This window comes from Rattus norvegicus, chromosome 13 (genome assembly GCF_036323735.1).
Source record: "Rattus norvegicus strain BN/NHsdMcwi chromosome 13, GRCr8, whole genome shotgun sequence".
In the NCBI taxonomy this organism is placed as follows: domain Eukaryota; kingdom Metazoa; phylum Chordata; class Mammalia; order Rodentia; family Muridae; genus Rattus; species Rattus norvegicus.
Window position 1 is genome coordinate 53,763,579 of NC_086031.1, and position 22,558 is coordinate 53,786,136.

At 40.7% G+C, this 22,558-nt stretch overlaps 1 protein-coding gene across 11 annotated transcripts in view; it reads right to left on the bottom strand.

The window, feature by feature from the left end:
* Nucleotides 1-22,558, bottom strand: part of Cfhr2 (complement factor H-related 2) — a 71,673-nt gene that overhangs the window by 37,026 nt on the left and 12,089 nt on the right. For 6 of the 11 annotated variants that reach the window (XM_006249951.5, XM_063272620.1, XM_006249950.5 and 3 more), the window contains exon 3: nt 14,532-14,726. The exons of 3 other annotated variants lie outside the window; for them this stretch is intronic. In XM_006249951.5, the coding sequence (XP_006250013.1) occupies nt 14,532-14,726 (195 nt within the window). The remainder of the gene's footprint in view (nt 1-14,531; nt 14,727-22,558) is intronic. 2 more of the 11 variants (XM_063272619.1, XM_006249947.5) reach the window with 1 other exon arrangement.

A 22,558-nucleotide genomic window follows, 5' to 3' on the forward strand; every position in this document is an offset into this window, starting at 1 on the left:
AGAAACTCTCTCACTAATTAGTTTTGGTTCACACAAACCCAATCCTCTACTGCTATACCCTGCCCTTGCCATGTCTCAGTTGCCAACTTGGGTGAATATCACGTGTTCAAGTGGAGGCCATGCTAGCCAGAAGACCAGGTGTGCTCCCCATCCATGGAACTCTTCCACTTCGACTCCCTAGGTTCAGTTCCCACAGACCCAATTTGCCACCACCCACTTCCTCCTACCACTACCCACTGTGTTGTGACTTAGTCCCTGATTTAGGCATATATCCTCAGCTCAAGTTCCAGCTGTTCCAGCAAGAAGAATTGGTAGGTCACTTGCCTGTAGAACTTTTAATTTCCTTGATTCTCAAAGATACAATCTGACACTATTTTTTTTACCTTCCAACCCCCTTATGTATAGTCCATACCCCAACTCCAATGGGCTTCCTTTGCTCAAGTGTATATTACACCAGGGAGAAAAGCAGAAAAGCAAACTCAGTCAGATACTACCAACTAGACCAAAGGACATACTATCCTTCAGAAATCCAGGTAGGCCTCTTGCCCAAGGACTTCCCTTGCTAATTCTGTAACCTACACACACTAGCCACAATCACCCCTCCCTTCCTAATTTCTGTGTCCAGGTTCCCAACTAGGGATTCTGGTTGACCTATAAGTCTGCCATAAGTCTGGTCTGCAGACCTATCCAACTCTCAGTGCTCCCCTTCCCATGCCATAGCCACTCTCCCTTCTTCATTGCCTTGTCCTATGCCTCATCTTGTGTCAAGAACCCTGTTAAATTACAGGCCACACAGAGCAGAAGTATAAACAGCAAAGAGAAACCAAGCAACAAAATGCCTTTCTGACAAAGACTCAGGAATTAGCAACTAGACTTGTAATTTTCCCAAACATCGATGTGTACATGCCAGTTCAAGAACACAATCAACTGGGGGCTGGAGAGATGGCTCAGCGGTTAAGAGCACCCGACTGCTCTTCCAGAGGTCATGAGTTCAATTCCTAGCAACCACATGGTGGCTCACAACCATCTGTAAAAGAGATCCGATGCCCTCTTCTGGTGTATCTGAAGACAGCTACAGTGTACTTATATATAATGATAAACAAATAAATCTTTAAAAAAAAAAAAGAACACAATCAACAGACACACCTGAGATCAGAGGTAAGGACAACTCTTCTCCTCCAGCTATCTGCCTGCAGGCCCCAGGATACACAAACCCAGGAGCAGTCTAGGACAGGAACCTTCAGGTTTCTGCCTGTGCTTGGAGCTGAACCAGTCCCACAGCTCTCTCTACCGAAACCACATGATGGTGAGAGCTGGACTCTCAGAAGTGCAGATATTCCTTAGAGCTCAAGGGAGGCCTCCACTTCTGTTCACATTTCTGACCCAAGAGGAACCCACCTAGTGCCCTCTGGGCACAGGAAGCTAGGAGCAGTCAGGGGCAGGATTCTTCCTTTTGCCTATGCCCAGAGATGAAAGCCAGTCCCCAGGAGTGCTGACATGCTTTGAGAGCAGAGGTATGACCAACTCTTCTGCTCCAAGTAACCCACCTGCAGGCCTCAGGACATACAAACCCAGGAGCAGTCTGGGACAAGCCCCTTCCAGTTTCTGCCAATGCCCAGAGCTGACCAGGTCCCACAGCTCACTGTACCCAGAACCCACTGTAAGAAAACAGAAGTGCTGACATACAGGTTTACAGGAGGGTAAATCCACTGTCAGAGACAGCAAGACAAGCTAACACCAGAGACATCCCGGTGGTGAGGCAAGCACAGGAACCTAAAGAACAGAAACCAAGACTACTTCATGATCAGAGCCCAGTTCTTTCAACACAGTAAGTACTGGATATTTCAACACCACCAAAAAGCAAGATTTGGATTTAAAAATAACATCTCATAATGATGATAGAGGACTTAAAGAAGGACATAAATAACTCCCTTAAAGAAATATAGAACAACACAGGTAAAGAAGTAGAAGCCTTAGAAAGGAAACAAAAATCCCTTAAAGAATTACAGGAAAACACAACCAAACAGATAAAGGAATTGAACAAAACCATTCAGACTTTAAAAATAGAAATAGAAACAATAAAGAAATCACAAAGGGAGACAACCCTGGAGATAGAAAACTTAGGAAAGAGATCAGGAGTCATAGACACAAGCATCACCAACAGAATACAAGAGATAGAAGAGAGAATCTCAGAAGATACCATAGAAAACCTTGACATAGCCATCAAAGAAAATGCAAAACGAAAAAGATCCTAACTCAAAAACATCCAGGAAATCCAGAACACAATGAGAAAGTCAAACCTAAGGATAGTAGGTATAGAAGAGAGTGGACCGCCATATTAAAAGGTCAGTAAATATCTTCAACAAAATTATAGAATAAAACTTCCCTAACCTAAAGAAAGAGATGCCTATAAGTATACAAGAAGCCTACAGAACTCCAAACAGATAGGACCAGAAAAGAAATTCCTCCTGTCACATAGTCAAAAGACCAAACAGAGAAAACAAAGAAAGAATATTAAAAGTAGTAAGGGAAAAAGGTCAAGTAACATATAAAAATAGACTTATCAGAATTACACCAGACTTTTCACCAGAGACTATGAAAGCCAGAAGATCCTGGGTAAATGTCATACAGACCTTAAGAGAACACAAATGCCAGCCCAGGCCACTATATCCAGCAAAACCCTCAATTAGGATAGATGGAGAAACCAAGATATTCCATGACAAAACCAAATTTACACAATGTCTTTCCACAAATCCAGCCCTACAAAGGATAATAGATGGAAAACTCCAAGTCAAGAAGGGAAACTACACCCTCGGAAAAGCTAGAAAGTAACCTAATATCAACTAATCTAAAAGAAGATATCCACAAACATATATTTCCACATCTACAACAAAAATAGCAGGAAACAACAACCAGTGGTCCCTAATATCTGTCAACATCAAAGGACACAATTCCACAATAAAAAGACAGACTAAAAGACTGGATATGAGAAGAGGACTCAGCATTTTGCTGCACACAGGAAACACACCTCAGTGACAAAGACAGACTCTACCTCAGAGTAAGAGGCTGGGAAAAATTTTTCCAAGCAAATGGTCCCAAGAAACAAGCTAGAGTAGCCATTCTAATATCCAATAAAATTGACTTTCAACAAAAAGTTATTAAAAAAGACAAGGAAGGATATTTCATATTCATCAAAAGAGAAATCCACAGGTGAACTCTCAATCCTGAATATCTGTGCTCCAAATTCAAGGTCACCTACATTCATAAAAGAAACTTTACTAAAGCTCAAAGCACATATGACATCCACACAATAACAGTGGGAGACTTCAACATACCACTCTCATCATTGGACAAATCATGGAAACAGAAACTAAACAGAGACACAGTGAAACTAAACAGGAGTTATGAACAAAATGGATTTAACAGATATCTATAGAACATTTAATCCTAAAACAAAAGGATATATCTTCTACTCAGCACCTCCTGGTACCTTCTCCAAAACTGACCATATAATCAGTCACAAAACAGACCTTAACAGATACAAGAAGATTGAAATAAACCCATGCATCCTATCAGATAACCACAGACTAAGGCTGGTCTTCAATAACAACAAAAACAACAGAAACCTCACATACACATGGAAGTTGAACAATGCTCTCTCTACTCAACAATTACGTGGTCAAGGAAGAAATAAAGAAGGAAATTAAAGACTTACTAGAATTTAATGAAAATGAAGACACAACATACCTAAACTTATTGAACACAATGAAGGCAGTGCTAAGAGGAAAACCCATAGCTCTGAGTGCCTCCAAAAAGAAACAGGAGACAGCATACATTAGGAGCTTGACAGCACACCTAAAAGCTCTAGAACAAGAAGAAGCAAATATATCTAAGAGGAGCAGAAGCCAGGAAACAATCAAACTCAGGGCTAAAATCAACCAAGTAGAAATAAAAAAAAACTATACAAAAAATCAACAAAATCAGGAGCTGATTCTTTGAGGAACTCAGCAAGATAGATAAACCCTTAGCCAAAATACCACCAAACCTAGACAATATTGATGAAACCAAGAAGTGCATGGAGATAGGAGCCTGCTTTTTTTTGAAGGAAGCAAGTCAACTGGAAGCTTGCTCATTAGGATGGGAAATGTCCCAGATATTCTGAAAATTCACATACTATATTCTAGCGTCTATGCACATCCATAATACTCTTTAATTCCAGTTTTAGATATTTATCTAAGAAATAATTTTAAAGGGTAATCCAATGATTTATGTTATTTTTTTCATAAATTGCTCAACCTATTGTCACTATTTAAAACAGCCAAACGTGTTCCTTAAAATGGTATACATAGCCAAATAATTTTGTATCTGTGTAAAGATTTATTGTTCCCAAATAAAAATCAGTTAATATTAACATCATAACATAGAAGAATGACACAGATATTCAACTGAAAAAATGGAATTAATTTAGAAAACATGATACATAAATCTATTGATATAATGGTAGAAATACAACACTACTAGCAAATGTCAAGGCTATTGTCTACAGTGGTGGAGTTTGTAGAAAAATTTAAATCCAGTTACATGGCTGTTTTGCCCAGAGATCACATCCCAAGACCTTCTAGGTTTATATAATCTCATTAGAATACAGAAACACTTTGTATCACACTATGATCTGGTTGGAATATAAACAAGTCCTTAGTAAAAACCTTTAATTCCTAACAATGAAGGTAAGGCTCATGTGTAGAAGGAAGCAGCCATTTAGAAGAACAGGACCTCCATTGAAGGAATCTTAGAAAGGACTGAAAGAGCTTGAAGGGGCTTGAGACCCCATATGAACAACAATGCCAACTAACCAGAGCTTCCAGGACTAAGCCACTACCCAAAGACTATACATTGACTGACCCTGGGCTCCAACCTCATAGGTAGCAATGAATAGCCTAGTAAGAGCACCAGTGGAAGGGGAAGCCCTTGGTCCTGCCAAGACTGAACCCCCAGTGAATGGATTGTTGGGGAGAGGGTGGTAATGGTGGGGGGAGAATGGGGAGGAGAACACCCGTACAGAAGGGGAGAGGGAGGGGTTAGGGGGATGTTGGCCCGGAAACCAGGAAGGGGAATAACAATCGAAGTGTAAATAAGAAATACTCAAGTTAATAAGGATGGGAAAAAAAGAAGTGATGTCTAATTGAAAGGCTGACAAAGTAATGAATCAAAGAAAGACATGACAGAATAAGTCAGAGATAGGATATGCCCAAGTCACTGAAGAACAACACAGGAAAGAGAGGCTTTGTAAGAGTAGAGACAGAGAGAGGGAGAGGTGGAGGTGGAGGGATAGAGGGAAGGGGAGGGGGAGGGGGAGAGGGAGAGGGAGAGGGAGAGAGAGCAGTTTTACTGGGACAATTTTACAGAGAAAGGACACAGGTGAAGACAGAATGAGCCGGAGAATGAGAAAGAGACAGAAGAGTAGAACATATTGCCAACATTAATATGAGGTCAAGCAGAGAAATTTAGTCCAATACCGAGAGAAGCAAAATTAAAGCAGTCAGTTTGGGAGATTAGATTTTACGGAGGCTAGAAGCTTTCAGGTCTAAGTCTAGAGAGATTTAAAACTGAGAAAGAAATGCTCTGGGTCTAGTCTAAGCCATTTATGTGGACAGCTTTGGACAGCTCTAATCTCATCCTTTCATCTGATGAAATAAAAGCTATATTTACGAGAGCTGGTCACAGACTGAAGAAGGGAACAGAAGGAATGATGATCGCCCTCAGATGATCACAACTGATTCTGTCTGGGATTATGGTCATATATGTACACTAAATTTTCTTCCTTTTTAAAAATGAATTTAATTATGTGCTTTTACATTTCAACCACAGCTTCTTCTCTCTCTGCTCATATTAGCTCTCCCACACTTCTCCTTTACCCTAGATCCATACCTCTGTCCCTCCCCCATTTAGTCTTAAGACAAGAGCAGGTAGTCAGACAGGACAAAACAATACACAATAACTAAGGGAAAAGCCCTCATAATGAGGCTGGACATGGAACCTAATAGGAGGAAAACAGTTTCAAGATCAGGCAAAAGAATCAGATATGCACTCACTCCCAGCGTTAATCATCCAGCTATCAGCCATAACATATAATTAGAGGACCTGGTTCAGATTCATTCATGCCCACTGGTTGCTGCTTCAGTCTCTGTGAGTCCATGTGAACTCTGCTGAGTTGATTCAATGGACCATGTTTTCCTGGTGTCCTCCATACCTCTGACCACTACAATCTTTCTTCCTCCTGTTCCTCAGGGTCCCCCAGTCTCCTACAGGAAGAACTTAATGGAAACTACAATTTAGAGTCTTTTTTAATCATGTCTGGCTGTGGGTTTTCTGTACCTGTTACCACCAGCTGTCAGAGAAAGCCTATCTGTTGACAACTGGACAAGTACCTGTTCTGTGAGTGTACCAGAATATTATTAGAAATAATTTCATTGATTTTTTGTCCTATTATGTTTTGTTCTATGCTAGGTCCCTGGGATATCCAGTCTCTGTTTTCTGGTCCTCCAGATAGTGTAGGGCATGGACTTCCTTTTGTGACCTGGGCCCCAAATTATATCAAACATTGGTTGGCTTGTCCCACATGTTCTGTGCTCAACTGGCAGCAGGAAAGATTGTAGGTGGGGGATTTTGTGGCTGGGTTGGTTTCCAGTTTTCTCTTTCCTGCAGAGTACCTTCTGGAGCCAAAGAGACTAGAGTGTAGGGTGAAGGCTCCAAGCTTACATCAGCTTGATCTTCCTACCAATTCAGTGAGCTGAATGGATTTTGTCCTTAGCAATGGGGCCCTGCTTTAAGTTTTAAGAGGTTGCTCTTCTGTCCTAATGTCAGTGTGGATTATTGAAGATGTCTAAGTGCTATCCTTAGCCAATGACTCAACTGATATAACACAGTACCACCACTAAAAGTCTTGTCTGGCTATGAAATTGGCCAGTTCAGACTCTATATTTTTCATTACTAGAAGTTCTTCCTAGGGTCACCCTCATAGATTGCAGAAACTTCCACTGCACTAGGTTTCTACACTGACTCACCGCAAAGACCCCCCCCCAATTCTAGTTGTTCCTTTCATGCTTCTTCCCTCCATTCTTCTCTAGCCTACCTGTTCCCTCCTGTCCTAGTCCCCAGAGTCCCCAGTCCACCAGCAGAATTTCTTCTATTTCTCCTTCATGAGTAGGTTCATGTTTTCTCTCTGTAGAAATCCTTCCTATTTCCCTAACCTTTCTGAACCAAGGATTGCAGCTTGGTTATCATTTACTTAATATCTAATATCTGTTAAATGGTAAAACCATGCCAGGAAGCTTGGTAAGGTAGAGAAGGTGGAGACCTGGACTTGGTCTGCACGTACCTGAGTCTTACGGAACTCCCTGCAATCTGCCAGAACCTGGCCTGCAACACATGCCTCACTTCTCACACAAGGAAATGTGATCTATGGTCACATAGGCCCAGAACAGAGTTCTCTATGCTAATGAGGTATCTAGAGGCCCTGAGGGTTTAGCCAATAAGCTTCTCTTCTGAGTCTTTCCTCCCTGCAAACGTATTTAATCTCAGGTTCACTCTGAGAAGGGAGTACTGTTTAGGTATGCACCCATTTTCTGCCATGAACAGTCAATAGAGAGTTTAGATCTGTGGACTGTCTCTTTCATCACGATCCACCACGAGGAGCCACAGAGAAGGCATTCACTTACAGAGCCACAACTTAATTCTCTGATAAAAGGCTCCTCTGTGCTTCTGTCCTGCCTCTGCCAAGCTAAGGGCAACTAACACTGAGACAAGCCAGTGATCCTCTTTCCTAGATGCTGTCCCCAGCCTCTGTGTCCCTGACTCAGCTCTTCCATGACTCCCAGCAGTGCCTGGATGTCAAAGAGTCTGAGAAGCCCATGTCCCCAGCCACACTGCAGGCCTGGGAACCCCCAAACTGACTCTGGTTTTTCCATATCTCAGACTGTGCTTTTCCACCCCTTGAACAGTATCTTGGTGCTTTTCTACAGCCTGGCACCTGCCCTGGCAGCAGCATGGGAGAAGCATAGTCAAACTCTGCATGTTCAGCCTCCTCATGGATGTGGACCGACAAATATCCACTTATAAATGAATATATGCTGTATTTGCATTTCTGGTCTGGGTCAACTCGGTCATGATGTTCTTTAATAGTTTCATTCACTTACCTGCAAATTTCATCATGGGATTTTAAAAAGATGTGCTTGTATTTCCATGTTTACTATTCTAAAAGCCAAAATATTTACAACAGAAAAGAGGGGAAAAGGCAGTACATTTGTACAATGTAATATTATTTATAGTTAGAAACAGAAAAAATTTGTCATTTCCCATAAGTTGGCAAATAAATGAATATTTGAAAATACTGTGGCATTTTGCTAACTGTTGAAGAAAACATTGTTGTGGAAATGTACCACATTTTCTTTCTTCTGTTGAGGAACATCTAGGTTGTTTCCCGTTTCTGGATATTATGAAGAAAGCTCTTATGAACATAGTTGAGTCCTTGTATTAGGATGGAGTGTAGACCCAAGAGTTGTATAGCTAGGTCTTGAGGCAGATCCATTCCCAATTTTCTGAGGGTCCACCATATTGTTTTCCATACTGGCTGTGCAAGTTTTTACTCCATACAGCAAAGGAGGAGTGTTCCCCTTGTGCTACATCCTCATCAACATGAAGCTATCACATCTGTGTTGATCTTAGCCATTCTAGAGGTGGAAGATGTAATCTCAAAGTAGTTTTTATTTTTATTTCTCCAATGGCGAAAATTGTTGAATATTATTTCAATATTAATTCAATTGGTGAATTGTTGCATATTGAAAAATACAAGAAGTTTTCAGCCATTTGAGATTTCCCTATTGAGAATTCTCTGTTGCATATGTTTCTCATTTTAATTGGTTTGTTTCATTTTTAAAAATCTAGTTTCTTGAGTTCTTTATATATTCTTGATTTTAAACCACTATTGGATGTGAAATTAATAACAGTGTTTTCACATTTTGTAGGCTATCGCTTTGTCTGATTGTTGACTGACAGTGTTCTTTGCTTTACTGAAGCTTTTTAGTTTCATGAGGTCCCAGTTATTAATTGTTGGTCTCAATGCATGTGATATTGGTGTTTTGTTCAGAAAGTTTTCTCCTGTGCCAATATGTTCATAGCTATTCTTCAATTTCTCTTCTATCAGGTTCAGTGTGTCTGGTTTTATGTTGAGGTCTTTGATCTACTTGATCTACTTGGACTTAAGTTCTGGGCATGGTGATAGTTATAGATCTGTTGGTATTCTGCAACATGCAGACATTCAGTTTCATCAGCACCATATGTTGAAGATGCTTTATTTTTTCCATAGCACATTTATTTTCAATACCACTGACATGAACACTAATCATATATGTACTAATTCTTGAATAAGAATTAATTTTTAAAGACAAGTCCTTGAAATTTGAGCATAAAACCTGAGGACTCACTATACCTCTCCTGAGTATATACCCAAAAGATGCTCCAACATACAACAAAGACACATGCTCCACTATGTTCATAGCAGCCTTATTTATAATAGCCAGAAGCTGAAAGGACCCAGATGCTCTTCAACAGAGGAATGGATTAGAAAAAGTGGTTAGGACAAAATGGCAACCAACAGATTGTGAAAAGATCTTTACCAATCCTACAACAGAGAGAGGGCTTATATCCAAAACATACAAAGAACTCAAGAAGTTAGACCGCAGGGAGACAAATAATCCTATTAAAAATGGGGTTCAGCCCCCAGTGAACTAGTCTATGGGGGGAGGGCGGCAATGGGGGGAGGGTTGGGAGGGGAACACCCATAAGGAAGGGGAGTGGGGAGGGGGATGTTTGCCCGGAAACCGGGAAAGGGAATAACACTCGAAATGTATATAAGAAATACTCAAGTTAATAAAAAAAAAATGGGGTTCAGAGCTAAACAAAGAATTCACAACTGAGGAATGCCGAATGGCTGAGAAATACCTAAAGAAATGTTCAACATCTTTAGTCATAAGGGAAATGCAGATCAAAACAACCCTGAGATTTCACCTCACACCAATGAGAATGGCTAAGATCAAAAACTCATGTGACAGCAAATGCTGGCAAGGATGTGGAGAAAGAGGAACATTCCTCCATTGTTGGTGGGATTGCAGACTGGTACAACCATTCTGGAAATCAGTCTGGAGGTTCCTCAGAAAATTGGACATTGAACTACCTGAGGACCCAGCTATACCTCTCTTGGGCATATACCAAAAAGATGCCCCAACATATGAAAAAGACAAGTGCTCCACTATGTTCATCGCAGCCTTATTTATAATAGCCAGAAGCTGGAAAGAACCCAATGCCCTTCAACAGAGGAATGGATACAGAAAATGTGGTACATCTACACAATGGAATATTACTCAGCTATCAAAAACAATGACTTTATGAAATTCATAGGCAAATGGTTGGAACTGGAAAATATCATCCTGAGTGAGGTAACCCAATCACAGAAAAACACACATGGTATGCACTCATTGATAAGTGGATATTAGCCCAAATGCTTGAATTACCCTAGATGCACAGAACATATGAAACTCAAGAAGGATGACCAAAATGCGAATGCTTCACTCCTTCTTTAAAAGGGGAACAAGACTCCCCTTGGCAGGTAATAGGGAGTCAAAGATTAAAACAGAGGCAGAAGGAACACCCATTCAGAGCCTGCCCCACATGTGGCCCATACATATACAGCCACCCAATTGGACAAGATGGATGAAGCAAGGAAGTGCAGGCCGACAGGAACCGGATGTAGATCGCTCCTGAGAGACACAGCCAGAATACAGCAAATACATAGGCGAATGCCAGCAGCAAATTGCTGAACTAAGAACTGGACCACCGTCGAAGGAATCAGAGAAAGGACTGGAAGAGCTTGAAGGGGCTCAAGACCTCATATGAACAACAATGCCAACCAACCAGAATTTCCAGGGTCTAAGCCACTACCCAAAGACTGACCCTGGGCTCCAACCTCATAGGTAGCAATTAATAGCCTAGTAAGAGCACCAGTGGAAGGGGAAGCCCTTGGTCCTGCTAAGACTGAACCCCCAGTGAACATGATTGTTGGGGGGAGGACAGTAATGGGGGAGGATGGGGAGGGGAACACCCACATAGAAGGGGAGGAGGAGGGGCTAGGGGGATGTTGACCTGGAAACTTTGAAAGGGAATAAGGATCGAAATGTAAATAAGAAACACTCAATTAATAAAGAAAAAAAAGTGGTACATCTACACAATGGAGTACTACTCACCTATCAAAAACAATGATTTCATGAAATTCATAGGCAAATGGAATGAACTAGAAAATATCATCCTAAGTGAGGTAACCCAATCACAGAAAAACACACTTGGTATGTACTCATTGATAAGTCGATATTAGCCCAAAAGCTGGAACTACCCAAGATGCAATCCATAGACCACAGGAGCTCAAGAAGAAGCATGACCAAAATGGGGATTCTCCCTTTTCTTAAAAGGGGAAAAATATCCATAGGAGGGGATATGGAAGCAAAGTTTAGAGCAGTGACTCAAGGAACGGCCATTCAGAGCCTGCCCCACATGTGGCCCATATATATAGAGCCGCCAAAATGATATGATTGATGAAGCTAAAAATTGCATGCTGAAAGGGACCGGATCTTGATCTCTCCTGAGAGACACATCCAGAGCATGTCCAATACAGAGGTTAATGCTGGAAGAAACCACTGAACTGAGAACAGCAACACCCTTGGGGGGAATTGGAGGAAGTATTGAAAGAGTTGAAGGAGCTTGCAACCCCATAAGAATAACAATGCCAACCAACCAGAGCTTCCAGGGACTAAAGCACTACTGAAAGACTATACATGGACTGACCCAGGGCTCCAACTGCATATGTAGCAGAGAATAGCCTTGTTGGGGCACCAGTGGAAAGAGAAGCAGGTGGTCCTGCCAAGGTTGGACCCCCAGTGCAGGGGAATATTGGGGGTGGAAGTAAAGGGAATGGGTGGTGGGAATACCCATATGGGGGAGGGATAGGGTATGGGGGCTTATGGACAGGAAACCAGGAAAGGGAATAACATTTTAAATGTAAGTAAAGAAGTATATCTAATAAAATATCTCTCTGTAGACTAGGGGAAAAAAGAAAAGAAAAACATTCAATGTAAAAGCTAGTTCTCATAATGTAAGTATAAATAAATGTTAAAATCTTGAATAAAAAGAATATGAGTGTGCAGCACTGTGCATATCTTTAAGATGTAAATGAAAGGGCATACAGAACCAAAAATTTTTTTTAATTGATTCTTTGTGAGTTTCAGTTTATGGATCCCAACCCCACTCATCTCTGTCTCCTTTTATATCCACTGTTTGCTCTTGTAAACCCCCAAACAATAACAAAGGAGACAAAACGAAACAAAGCAAAACATTTAAAAATCTCATAATGGAAGTGGTATAGTCTGTCACAGTGTGTCCCATAGTATATAGTTTTCTACATACATCTTTATAGGCAAATGTTTATTGCAATGAGTTATTGGAGTAGTTGGAGGCCTCTGGTTTCTCTTACACTATCAATATTATATTCTCATTGGGAGTCCTTTCAGATACACTATTGTTGCCCTGTGTCATGGAGATCCTGCAGCTTCAGATCTGCAAAATCAGCCCTTTCTTATGCTTCAGCAGTTGACAGATGGGGAAGATTTTAGAGTGGGTTAATCTAAAGCCCTGGATTTGGTCCTAGAATTTAGATAAGTTGGTCTTTCAGCTCAATGATCTGCACCAGAACCACCAGAGCATGCTCTCCAACACTGCCATGGCTCGCATCTCTATTGCTACCACTGATGAAGGGCAGAGTTAAGTCTTCTGCATTCATGACTTCAGGACAGGCTCACCCACACCCATGACACCAGAGCCAGCTCTGCTGTGCTGTTCAGGTGAGGCACAGGGTCCACTCTCTTGAGTGCTGCAGCTGGTGAGAGGCAGAACCAACTTTTCTGTTCTCATGACCCCAGGGACAGCTCTTCTGACAGCTTGAGTTTACTAGGGATGAGGGGTGGGTGAGGATATTAGCTCCATATCTAGGCCACTTCCCAGCAGACAAGTGGTGGGGCCAGCTTTGCTCAGCCTTTGGACATCGAAGTGGTCCCAGGTGGGAGACCAAAGGAGGCTCTTTAGTTGTAATATGAGCCACAGACAGCAACATAGAACCGTGTAGCAGCAAGACTGTGGACCCATACCTGGTCCTCAGCCACAGCATGGACTGGGATCTCACCATGGCCTCAGGTGCTTGGGCTAGCTATTTAAACACATTGTCCCTCTCTACCCTTGTTTCTCCAATTCCACATTTCCTGATAATGCTCAAATTGTTCTGCTTCTCCTTCTCTCCCATCTGTACCCCATATACTTGAGTATTGTAGTGGCTCCCACTGTGGACAAGCCATGTGACCAGCTGGGTTCCTCTTCTCTGAGTCATTTAAGATCTCTTTGAATTACTTGAGAAACAACAACAACAACAACATCAACAACACAAACTGAAAGCAATCTTCATAGATCTACACAGAATGGAAAGATGCATAACTATGAAAAAGCAGTTTTTTTGTATAAATTAACAAAGACCCTAAAAGGAATATGTAATTTAAGATACAAATAAAACTAGCATGAAAGACTACTAAATTAAATTCAGTACATATTTTAAGATAATTAATAATAATCATACAAAATTCATTTCTTGAATATGTCAATGATGTGTGTTGCTATTATTACATTTGTTTAACTCTACACAGTACTTTTATAATTGTTCTGAATCAGATGACAAAGTGATTTCAAAGAATATAGTACTATAAATTAAAGTTTACTCAGTGTTTTGTTGAATTATTGCCTAACATTTGCTACATGTATTTGCTTTGCTATATACTTATCAAACACTTATCACTAAACAAACTTGAAGCAATGAGGGATTTGCCGTCGTTAATTTAATTGAGACAGGAAGTCATGGGCATCTTGTGATCTCAGAGCTGATCACTTACTGATAAGGATGCATTTGGGTGGAGGGGATCAACTACTCTCTGTACATTTAACTGTATCTGAACCATGTAACTGGTAGGAGCAAGAGTAAGACTTGACTTTTACAGACTGATTCTGTACATAGCTTCCTTTACATTATAAAATTCCTCCTTCTCTATATAAGGTGAACCGCATTGCCCTAAATTTTTAAGACGATAAGTTAAAAACATAAAATATTTATTCAAAAATTAAATTCAAATGTACTTCTCAATAGTTAAATGAGCATTGTGACATTAAAAATAAAACCAATACTCAATATTGAAAAGAGGAATTCATGTAGTTCCCAGTGTCCTGTGCTTTTCATGCAGAGCTGCTTGTAGAGGTCAGTTGTCTCTGGTCACAACCTCTTCTGTTGGTTAAATTTTTGTCACAAGAAATTTATCTCTAATTATGTATGTGTTCCTCTCTTCCCAAGTTTTGACAGAATTAAACATGATATAATATAGATATGGACTTACTGAGGCATGGGACTTCAGGCTCCCACCCTTGTCTTGTACAACGAAGGTAGTCCCAGTATGATCCTGAAGGTGTCAAAAACCCATTGTCACAGTAATAGCTGAACTCCTTTCCTATAGGTACTGGGAAGTAAGATCTACGTATGTTTTCATGATATAAATATCCATTTTTGAATTGTGGAAAATCACAAGGTTCCACTTGCAATAAAAATTAAAACAGAAAAACACTTGATCAGTAAATTACATTCAGTTAGTTAGAATACCTATACAAGAAGGCAGAAGACATTCAGGACAAGGAAACAAACAGAATTCTGACAACTGAGGTATATGAGGATGTCTTTTTCATACAGTCACATTATATCTTACAGCTTACCAGAGTAGTGGATTTGAGATATTTGTTAATATCTAATACAATAACTGTATATTTGTAATTTGAATGGGAGCTAAAATCTAAAGTGATCGGAATGTATTGAACTCAGCTTATAAGTTCATATTGATGTGCTGTATTGTTTACTGTTTTAACAAATTTTGTAGATGTTTCACTAATTTTTTCTTTATGTTTTTACTTAATAATAATTAGTACTTTTAATATCAGAATAATATTCATTTTTCCATGAAGTATGATTGCTCATCAGATTACTCCATGCAATAGGTTAAAAAGAAAAATTTCATCAAATACCAATAAATGTACACAAAATTACTATAGCTTTCTTATTCATTTCACTTTTGCTTTATAAGAGATTTTTAAGAATTTTGAAAATGTTTAGTACACAAAATTCCTATAGCTTTCTTATTCATTTCACTTTTGCTTTATAAGAGATTTTTAAGAATTTTGAAAATGCTTACCAATATAAATTCTTTTTATCCTCTGTTCTTCTTTAACAAAATTGAAAATTATATTTTTAATAGAACACCAATAAATTAAATTAGATTGATTTTTTGAATGATACCAAAAGAAGACAAGGTTTTTTTTAAGGTTTTATTTATTTATTTATTCTTATTTTTTTTTTATTAACTTGAGTATTTCTTATATACATTTCGAGTGTTATTCCCTTTCCCGGTTTCCGGGCAAACATCCCCCTCCCCCCTCCCCTTCCTTATGGGTGTTCCCCTCCCAACCATCCCCCCATTACTGCCCTCCCCCCATAGACTAGTTCACTGGGGGTTCAGTCTTAGCAGGACCCAGGGCTTCCCCTTCCACTGGTGCTCTTACTAGGATATTCATTGCTACCTATGGGGTCAGAGTCCAGGGTCAGTCCATGTATAGTCTTTAGGTAGTGGCTTAGTCTCTGGAAGCTCTGGTTGCTTGGCATTGTTGTACTTTTGGGGTCTAGAGCCCCTTCAAGCTCTTCCAGTTCTTTCTCTGATTCCTTCAATAGGGGACCTATTCTCAGTTCAGTGGTTTGCTGCTGGCATTCGCCTCTGTATTTGCTGTATTCTGGCTGTGTCTCTCAGGAGCGATCTACATCCGGCTCCTGTCGGTCTGCACTTCTTTGCTTCATCCATCTTGTCTAATTGGGTGGCTGTATATGTATGGGCCACATGTGGGGCAGGCTCTGAATGGGTGTTCCTTCAGTCTCTGTTTTAATCTTTGCCTCTCCCTTCCCTGCCAAGGGTATTCTTTTTCCTCATTTAAAGAAGGAGTGAAGCATTCACATTTTGATCATCCGTCTTGAGTTTCGTTTGTTCTAGGGATCTAGGGTAATTCAAGCATTTGGGCTAATAGCCACTTATCAATGAGTGCATACCATGTATGTCTTTCTGTGATTGGGTTAGCTCACTCAGGATGATATTTTCCAGTTCCAACCATTTGCCTACGAATTTCATAAACTCGTTGTTTTTGATAGCTGAGTAATATTCCATTGTGTAGATGTACCACATTTTCTGTATCCATTCCTCTGTTGAAGGGCATCTGGGTTCTTTCCATTTTCTGGCTATTATAAATAAGGCTGCGATGAACATAGTAGAGCACGTGTCTCTTTTATATGTTGAGGCATCTTTTGGGTATATGCCCAAGAGAGGTATAGCTGGATCCTCAGGCAGTTCAATGTCCAATTTTCTGAGGAACCTCCAGACTGATTTCCAGAATGGGTTTACCAGTCTGCAACCCCACCAACAATGGAGGAGTGTTCCTCTTCCTCCACATCCTCGCCAGCATCTGCTGTCGCCTGAGTTTTTGATCTTAGCCAATCGCACTGGTGTGAGGTGAAATCTCAGGGTTGTTTTGATTTGCATTTCCCTTATGACTAAAGATGTTGAACATTTCTTTAGGTGTTTCTCAGCCATTCGGCATTCCTCAGCTGTGAATTCTTTGTTTAGCTCTGAACCCCATTTTTTAATAGGGTTATTTGTTTCCCTGCGGTCTAACTTCTTGAGTTCTTTGTATATTTTGGATATAAGGCCTCTATCTGTTGTAGGATTGGTAAAGATCTTTTCCCAATCTGTTGGTTGCCGTTTTGTCCTAACCACAGTGTCCGTTGCCTTACAGAAACTTTGCAGTTTTATGAGATCCCATTTGTCGATTCTTGATCTTAGAGCATAAGCCATTGGTGTTTTGTTCAGGAAATTTTTTCCAGTGCCCATGTGTTCCAGATGCTTCCCTAGTTTTTCTTCTATTAGTTTGAGTGTGTCTGGTTTGATGTGGAGGTCCTTGATCCACTTGGACTTAAGCTTTGTACAGGGTGATAAGCATGGATCGATCTGCATTCTTCTACATGTTGCCCTCCAGTTGAACCAGCACCATTTGCTGAAAATGCTATCTTTTTTCCATTGGATGGTTTTGGCTCCTTTGTCAAAAATCAAGTGACCATAGGTGTGTGGGTTCATTTCTGGGTCTTCAATTCTATTCCATTGGTCTATCTGTCTGTCTCTGTACCAATACCATGCAGTTTTTATCACTATTGCTCTGTAATACTGCTTGAGTTCAGGGATAGTGATTCCCCCTGAAGTCCTTTTATTGTTGAGGATAGCTTTAGCTATCCTGGGTTTTTTGTTATTCCAGATGAATTTGCAAATTGTTCTGTCTAACTCTTTGAAGAATTGGATTGGTATTTTGATGGGGATTGCATTGAATCTGTAGATTGCTTTTGGTAAAATGGCCATTTTTGCTATATTAATCCTGCCAATCCATGAGCATGGGAGATCTTTCCATCTTCTGAGGTCTTCTTCAATTTCTTTCCTCAGTGTCTTGAAGTTCTTATTGTACAGATCTTTTACTTGCTTGGTTAAAGTCACACCGAGGTACTTTATATTATTTGGGTCTATTATGAAGGGTGTCGTTTCCCTAATTTCTTTCTCGGCTTGTTTCTCTTTTGTATAGAGGAAGGCAACTGATTTATTTGAGTTAATTTTATACCCAGCCACTTTGCTGAAGTTGTTTATCAGCTTTAGTAGTTCTCTGGTGGAACTTTTGGGATCACTTAAATATACTATCATGTCATCTGCAAATACTGATATTTTGACCTCTTCTTTTCCGATCTGTATCCCTTTGATCTCCTTTTGTTGTCTGATTGCTCTGGCTAGAACTTCAAGAACTATATTGCATAAGTAGGGAGAGAGTGGGCAGCCTTGTCTAGTCCCTGATTTTAGTGGGATTGCTTCAAGTTTCTCTCCATTTAGTTTAATGTTAGCAACTGGTTTGCTGTATATGGCTTTTACTATGTTTAGGTATGGGCCTTGAATTCCTATTCTTTCCAGGACTTTTATCATGAAGGGGTGTTGAATTTTGTCAAATGCTTTCTCAGCATCTAATGAAATGATCATGTGGTTCTGTTCTTTCAGTTTGTTTATATAATGGATCACGTTGATGGTTTTCCGTATATTAAACCATCCCTGCATGCCTGGGATGAAGCCTACTTGATCATGGTGGATGATTGTTTTGATGTGCTCTTGAATTCGGTTTGCCAGAATTTTATTGAGTATTTTTGCGTCGATATTCATAAGGGAAATCGGTCTGAAGTTCTCTTTCTTTGTTGTGTCTTTGTGTGGTTTAGGTATAAGAGTAATTGTGGCTTCGTAGAAGGAATTCGGTAGGGCTCCATCTGTTTCAATTTTGTGGAATAGTTTGGATAATATTGGTATGAGGTCTTCTATGAAGGTTTGATAGAATTCTGCACTAAACCCGTCTGGACCTGGGCTCTTTTTGGTTGGGAGACCTTTAATGACTGCTTCTATTTCCTTAGGAGTTATGGGGTTGTTTAACTGGTTTATCTGTTCCTGATTTAACTTCGATACCTGGTATCTGTCTAGGAAATTGTCCATTTACTGAAGATTTTCAAATTTTGTTGAATATAGGTTTTTATAGTAAGATCTGATGATTTTTTGAATTTCCTCTGAATCTGTAGTTATGTCTCCCTTTTCATTTCTGATTTTGTTAATTTGGACGCACTCTCTGTGTCCTCTCGTTAGTCTGGCTAAGGGTTTATCTATCTTGTTGATTTTCTCAAAGAACCAACTTTTGGTTCTGTTGATTCTTTCTATGGCCCTTTTTGTTTCTACTTGGTTGATTTCAGCTCTGAGTTTGATTATTTCTTGCCTTCTACTCCTCCTGGGTGTATTTGCTTCTTTTTGTTCTAGAGCTTTTAGGTGTGCTGTCAAGCTGCTGACATATGCTCTTTCCTGTTTCTTTCTGCAGGCACTCAGCGCTATGAGTTTTCCTCTTAGCACAGCTTTCATTGTGTCCCATAAGTTTGAGTATGTTGTATCTTCATTTTCATTAAATTCTAAAAAGTTTTTAATTTCTTTCTTTATTTCTTCCTTGACCAGGTTATCATTGAGTAGAGCATTGTTCAATTTCCACGTATATGTGGGCATTCTTCCCTTATTGTTATTGAAGACCAGTTTTAGGCCGTGGTGGTCCGATAGCACGCATGGGATTATTTCTATCTTTCTGTACCTGTTGAGGCCCGTTTTTTGACCAATTATATGGTCAATTTTGGAGAACGTACCATGAGGAGCTGAGAAGAAGGTATATCCTTTTGCTTTAGGATAGAATGTTCTATAAATATCCGTTAAGTCCATTTGGCTCATGACTTCTCTTAGTCTGTCGACATCACTGTTTAATTTCTGTTTCCATGATCTGTCCATTGATGAGAGTGGGGTGTTGAAATCTCCCACTATTATTGTGTGAGGTGCAATGTATGTTTTGAGCTTTAGTAAGGTTTCTTTTACGTATGTAGGTGCCCTTGTATTTGGGGCATAGATATTTAGGATTGAGAGTTCATCTTGGTGGATTTTTCCTTTGATGAATATGAAGTGTCCTTCCCTATCTTTTTTGATGACTTTTAGTTGGAAATTGATTTTACTTGATATTAGAATGGCTACTCCAGCTTGCTTCTTCTGACCATTTGCTTGGAAAGTTGTTTTCCAGCCTTTCACTCTGAGGTAGTGTCTGTCTTTGTCTCTGAGGTGTGTTTCCTGTAGGCAGCAGAATGCAGGGTGCTCGTTGCGTATCCAGTTTGTTAATCTATGTCTTTTTATTGGGGAGTTGAGGCCATTGATATTGAGAGATATTAAGGAATAGTGATTATTGCTTCCCATTATATTCATATTTGGATGTGAGGTTATGTTTGTGTGCTTTCATTCTCTTTGTTTTGTTGCCAAGACGATTAGTTTCTTGCTTCTTCTAGGGTATAGCTTGCCTCCTTATGTTGGGCTTTACCATTTATTATCCTTTGTAGTGCTGGATTTGTAGAAAGATATTGTGTAAATTTTGTTTTGTCATGGAATATCTTGGTTTCTCCATCAATGTTAATTGAGAGTTTTGCTGGATACAGTAACCTGGGCTGGCATTTGTGTTCTCTTAGGGTCTGTATGACATCAGTCCAGGATCTTCTGGCCTTCATAGTTTCTGGCGAGAAGTCTGGTGTGATTCTGATAGGTCTCCCTTTATATGTTACTTGACCTTTTTCCCTTACTGCTTTTAATATTCTTTCTTTATTTTGTGCGTTTGGTGTTTTGACAATTATGTGACGGGAGGTGTTTCTTTTCTGGTCCAATCTATTTGGAGTTCTGTAGGCTTCCTGTATGTCTATGGGTATCTCTTTTTTTAGGTTAGGGAAGTTTTCTTCTATGATTTTGTTGAAGATATTTACTGGTCCTTTGAGCTGGGAGTCTTCACTCTCTTCTATACCTATTATCCTTAGGTTTGATCTTCTCATTGAGTCCTGGATTTCCTGTATGTTTTGGACCAGTAGCTTTTTCCGCTTTACATTATCTTTGACAGTTGAGTCAATGATTTCTATGGAATCTTCTGCTCCTGAGATTCTCTCTTCCATCTCTTGTATTCTGTTGGTGAAGCTTGTATCTACAGCTCCTTGTCTCTTCTTTTGGTTTTCTATATCCAGGGTTGTTTCCATGTGTTCTTTCTTGATTGCTTCTATTTCCATTTTTAATTCCTTCAACTGTTTGATTGTGTTTTCCTGGAATTCTTTCAGGGATTTTTGCGATTCCTCTCTGTAGGCTTTTACTTGTTTATTAATGTTTTCCTGTGTTTCCCTAAGTGTGTTCATGTCTTTCTTGAAGTCCTCCAGCATCATGATCAAATATGATGTTGAAACTAGATCTTGCTTTTCTGGTGTGTTTGGATATTCCATGTTTGTTTTGGTGGGAGAATTGGGCTCCGATGATGGCATGTAGTCTTGGTTTCTGTTGCTTGGGTTCCTGCGCTTGCCTCTCGCCATCAGATTATCTCTAGTGTTACTTTGTTCTGCTATTTCTGACAGTGGCTAGACTGTCCTATAAGCCTGTGTGTCAGGAGTGCTGTAGACCTGTTTTCCTCTCTTTCAGTCAGTTCTGGGGACAGAGTATTCTGCTTTCGGGCGTGTAGTTTTTCCTCTCTACAGGTCTTCAGCTGTTCCTGTGGGCCTGTGTCTTGAGTTCACCAGGCAGCTTTCTTGCAGCAGAAAATTTGGTCTTACCTGTGGTCCCGAGGCTCAGGTTCGCTCGTGGGGTGCTGCCCATGGGCTCTCTGCAGCGGCAGCAACCAGGAAGACCTGTGCCGCCCCTTCCGAGAGCTTCAGTGCACCAGGGTTCCAGATGGTCTTTGGCTTTTTCCTCTGGCGTCCGAGATGTGTGTGCAGGGAGCAGTCTCTTCTGGTTTCCCAGGCTTGTCTGCCTCTCTGAAGGTTTAGCTCTCCCTCCCACGGGATTTGGGTGCAGAGAACTGTTCATCCGGTCTGTTTCCTTCAGGGTCCGGTGGTGTCTCTGGCAGGGGTCCTGCCGCTCCTGGGCCCTCTCCCACGGGAGCCCAGAGGCCTTATACAGTTTCCTCTTGGGCCAGGGATGTGGGCAGGGGTGAGCAGTGTTGGTGGTCTCTTCCGCTCTGCAGCCTCAGGAGTGCCCACCTGACCAGGCGGTTGGGTCTCTCTCTCACCGGGTCTGGGAGCAGAGAGCTGCTGCGGGCCGGGATCCGCGGGTGTGGATTTATTCTTATTTTTATCACAGCTTACAAGAGTATTCCCCTTGTGCACAGCTAGGCCCCAATCTTTTTTTTTTTATTAACTTGAGTATTTCTTATATACATTTCAAGTGTTATTCCCTTTCCCGGTTTCTGGGCAAACATTCCCCTCCCCCCTCCCCTTCCTTATGGGTGTTCCCCTCCCAACCCTCCCCCCATTGCCGCCCTCCCCCCAACAGTCTAGTTCACTGGGGGTTCAGTCTTAGCAGGACCAAGGGCTTCCCCTTCCACTGGTGCTCTTACTAGGATATTCATTGCTACCTATGAGGTCAGAGTCCAGGGTCAGTCCATGTATAGTCTTTAGGTAGTGGCTTAGTCCCTGGAAGCTCTGGTTGCTTGGCATTGTTGTACATATGGGGTCTCGAGCCCCTTCAAGCTCTTCCAGTTCTTTCTCTGATTCCTTCAACGGGGGACCTATTCTCAGTTCAGTGGTTTGCTGCTGGCATTCGCCTCTGTATTTGCTGTATTCTGGCTGTGTCTCTCAGGAGAGATCTACATCTGGCTCCTGTCGGCCTGCACTTCTTTGCTTCATCCATCTTGTCTAATTGGGTGGCTGTATATGTATGGGCCACAT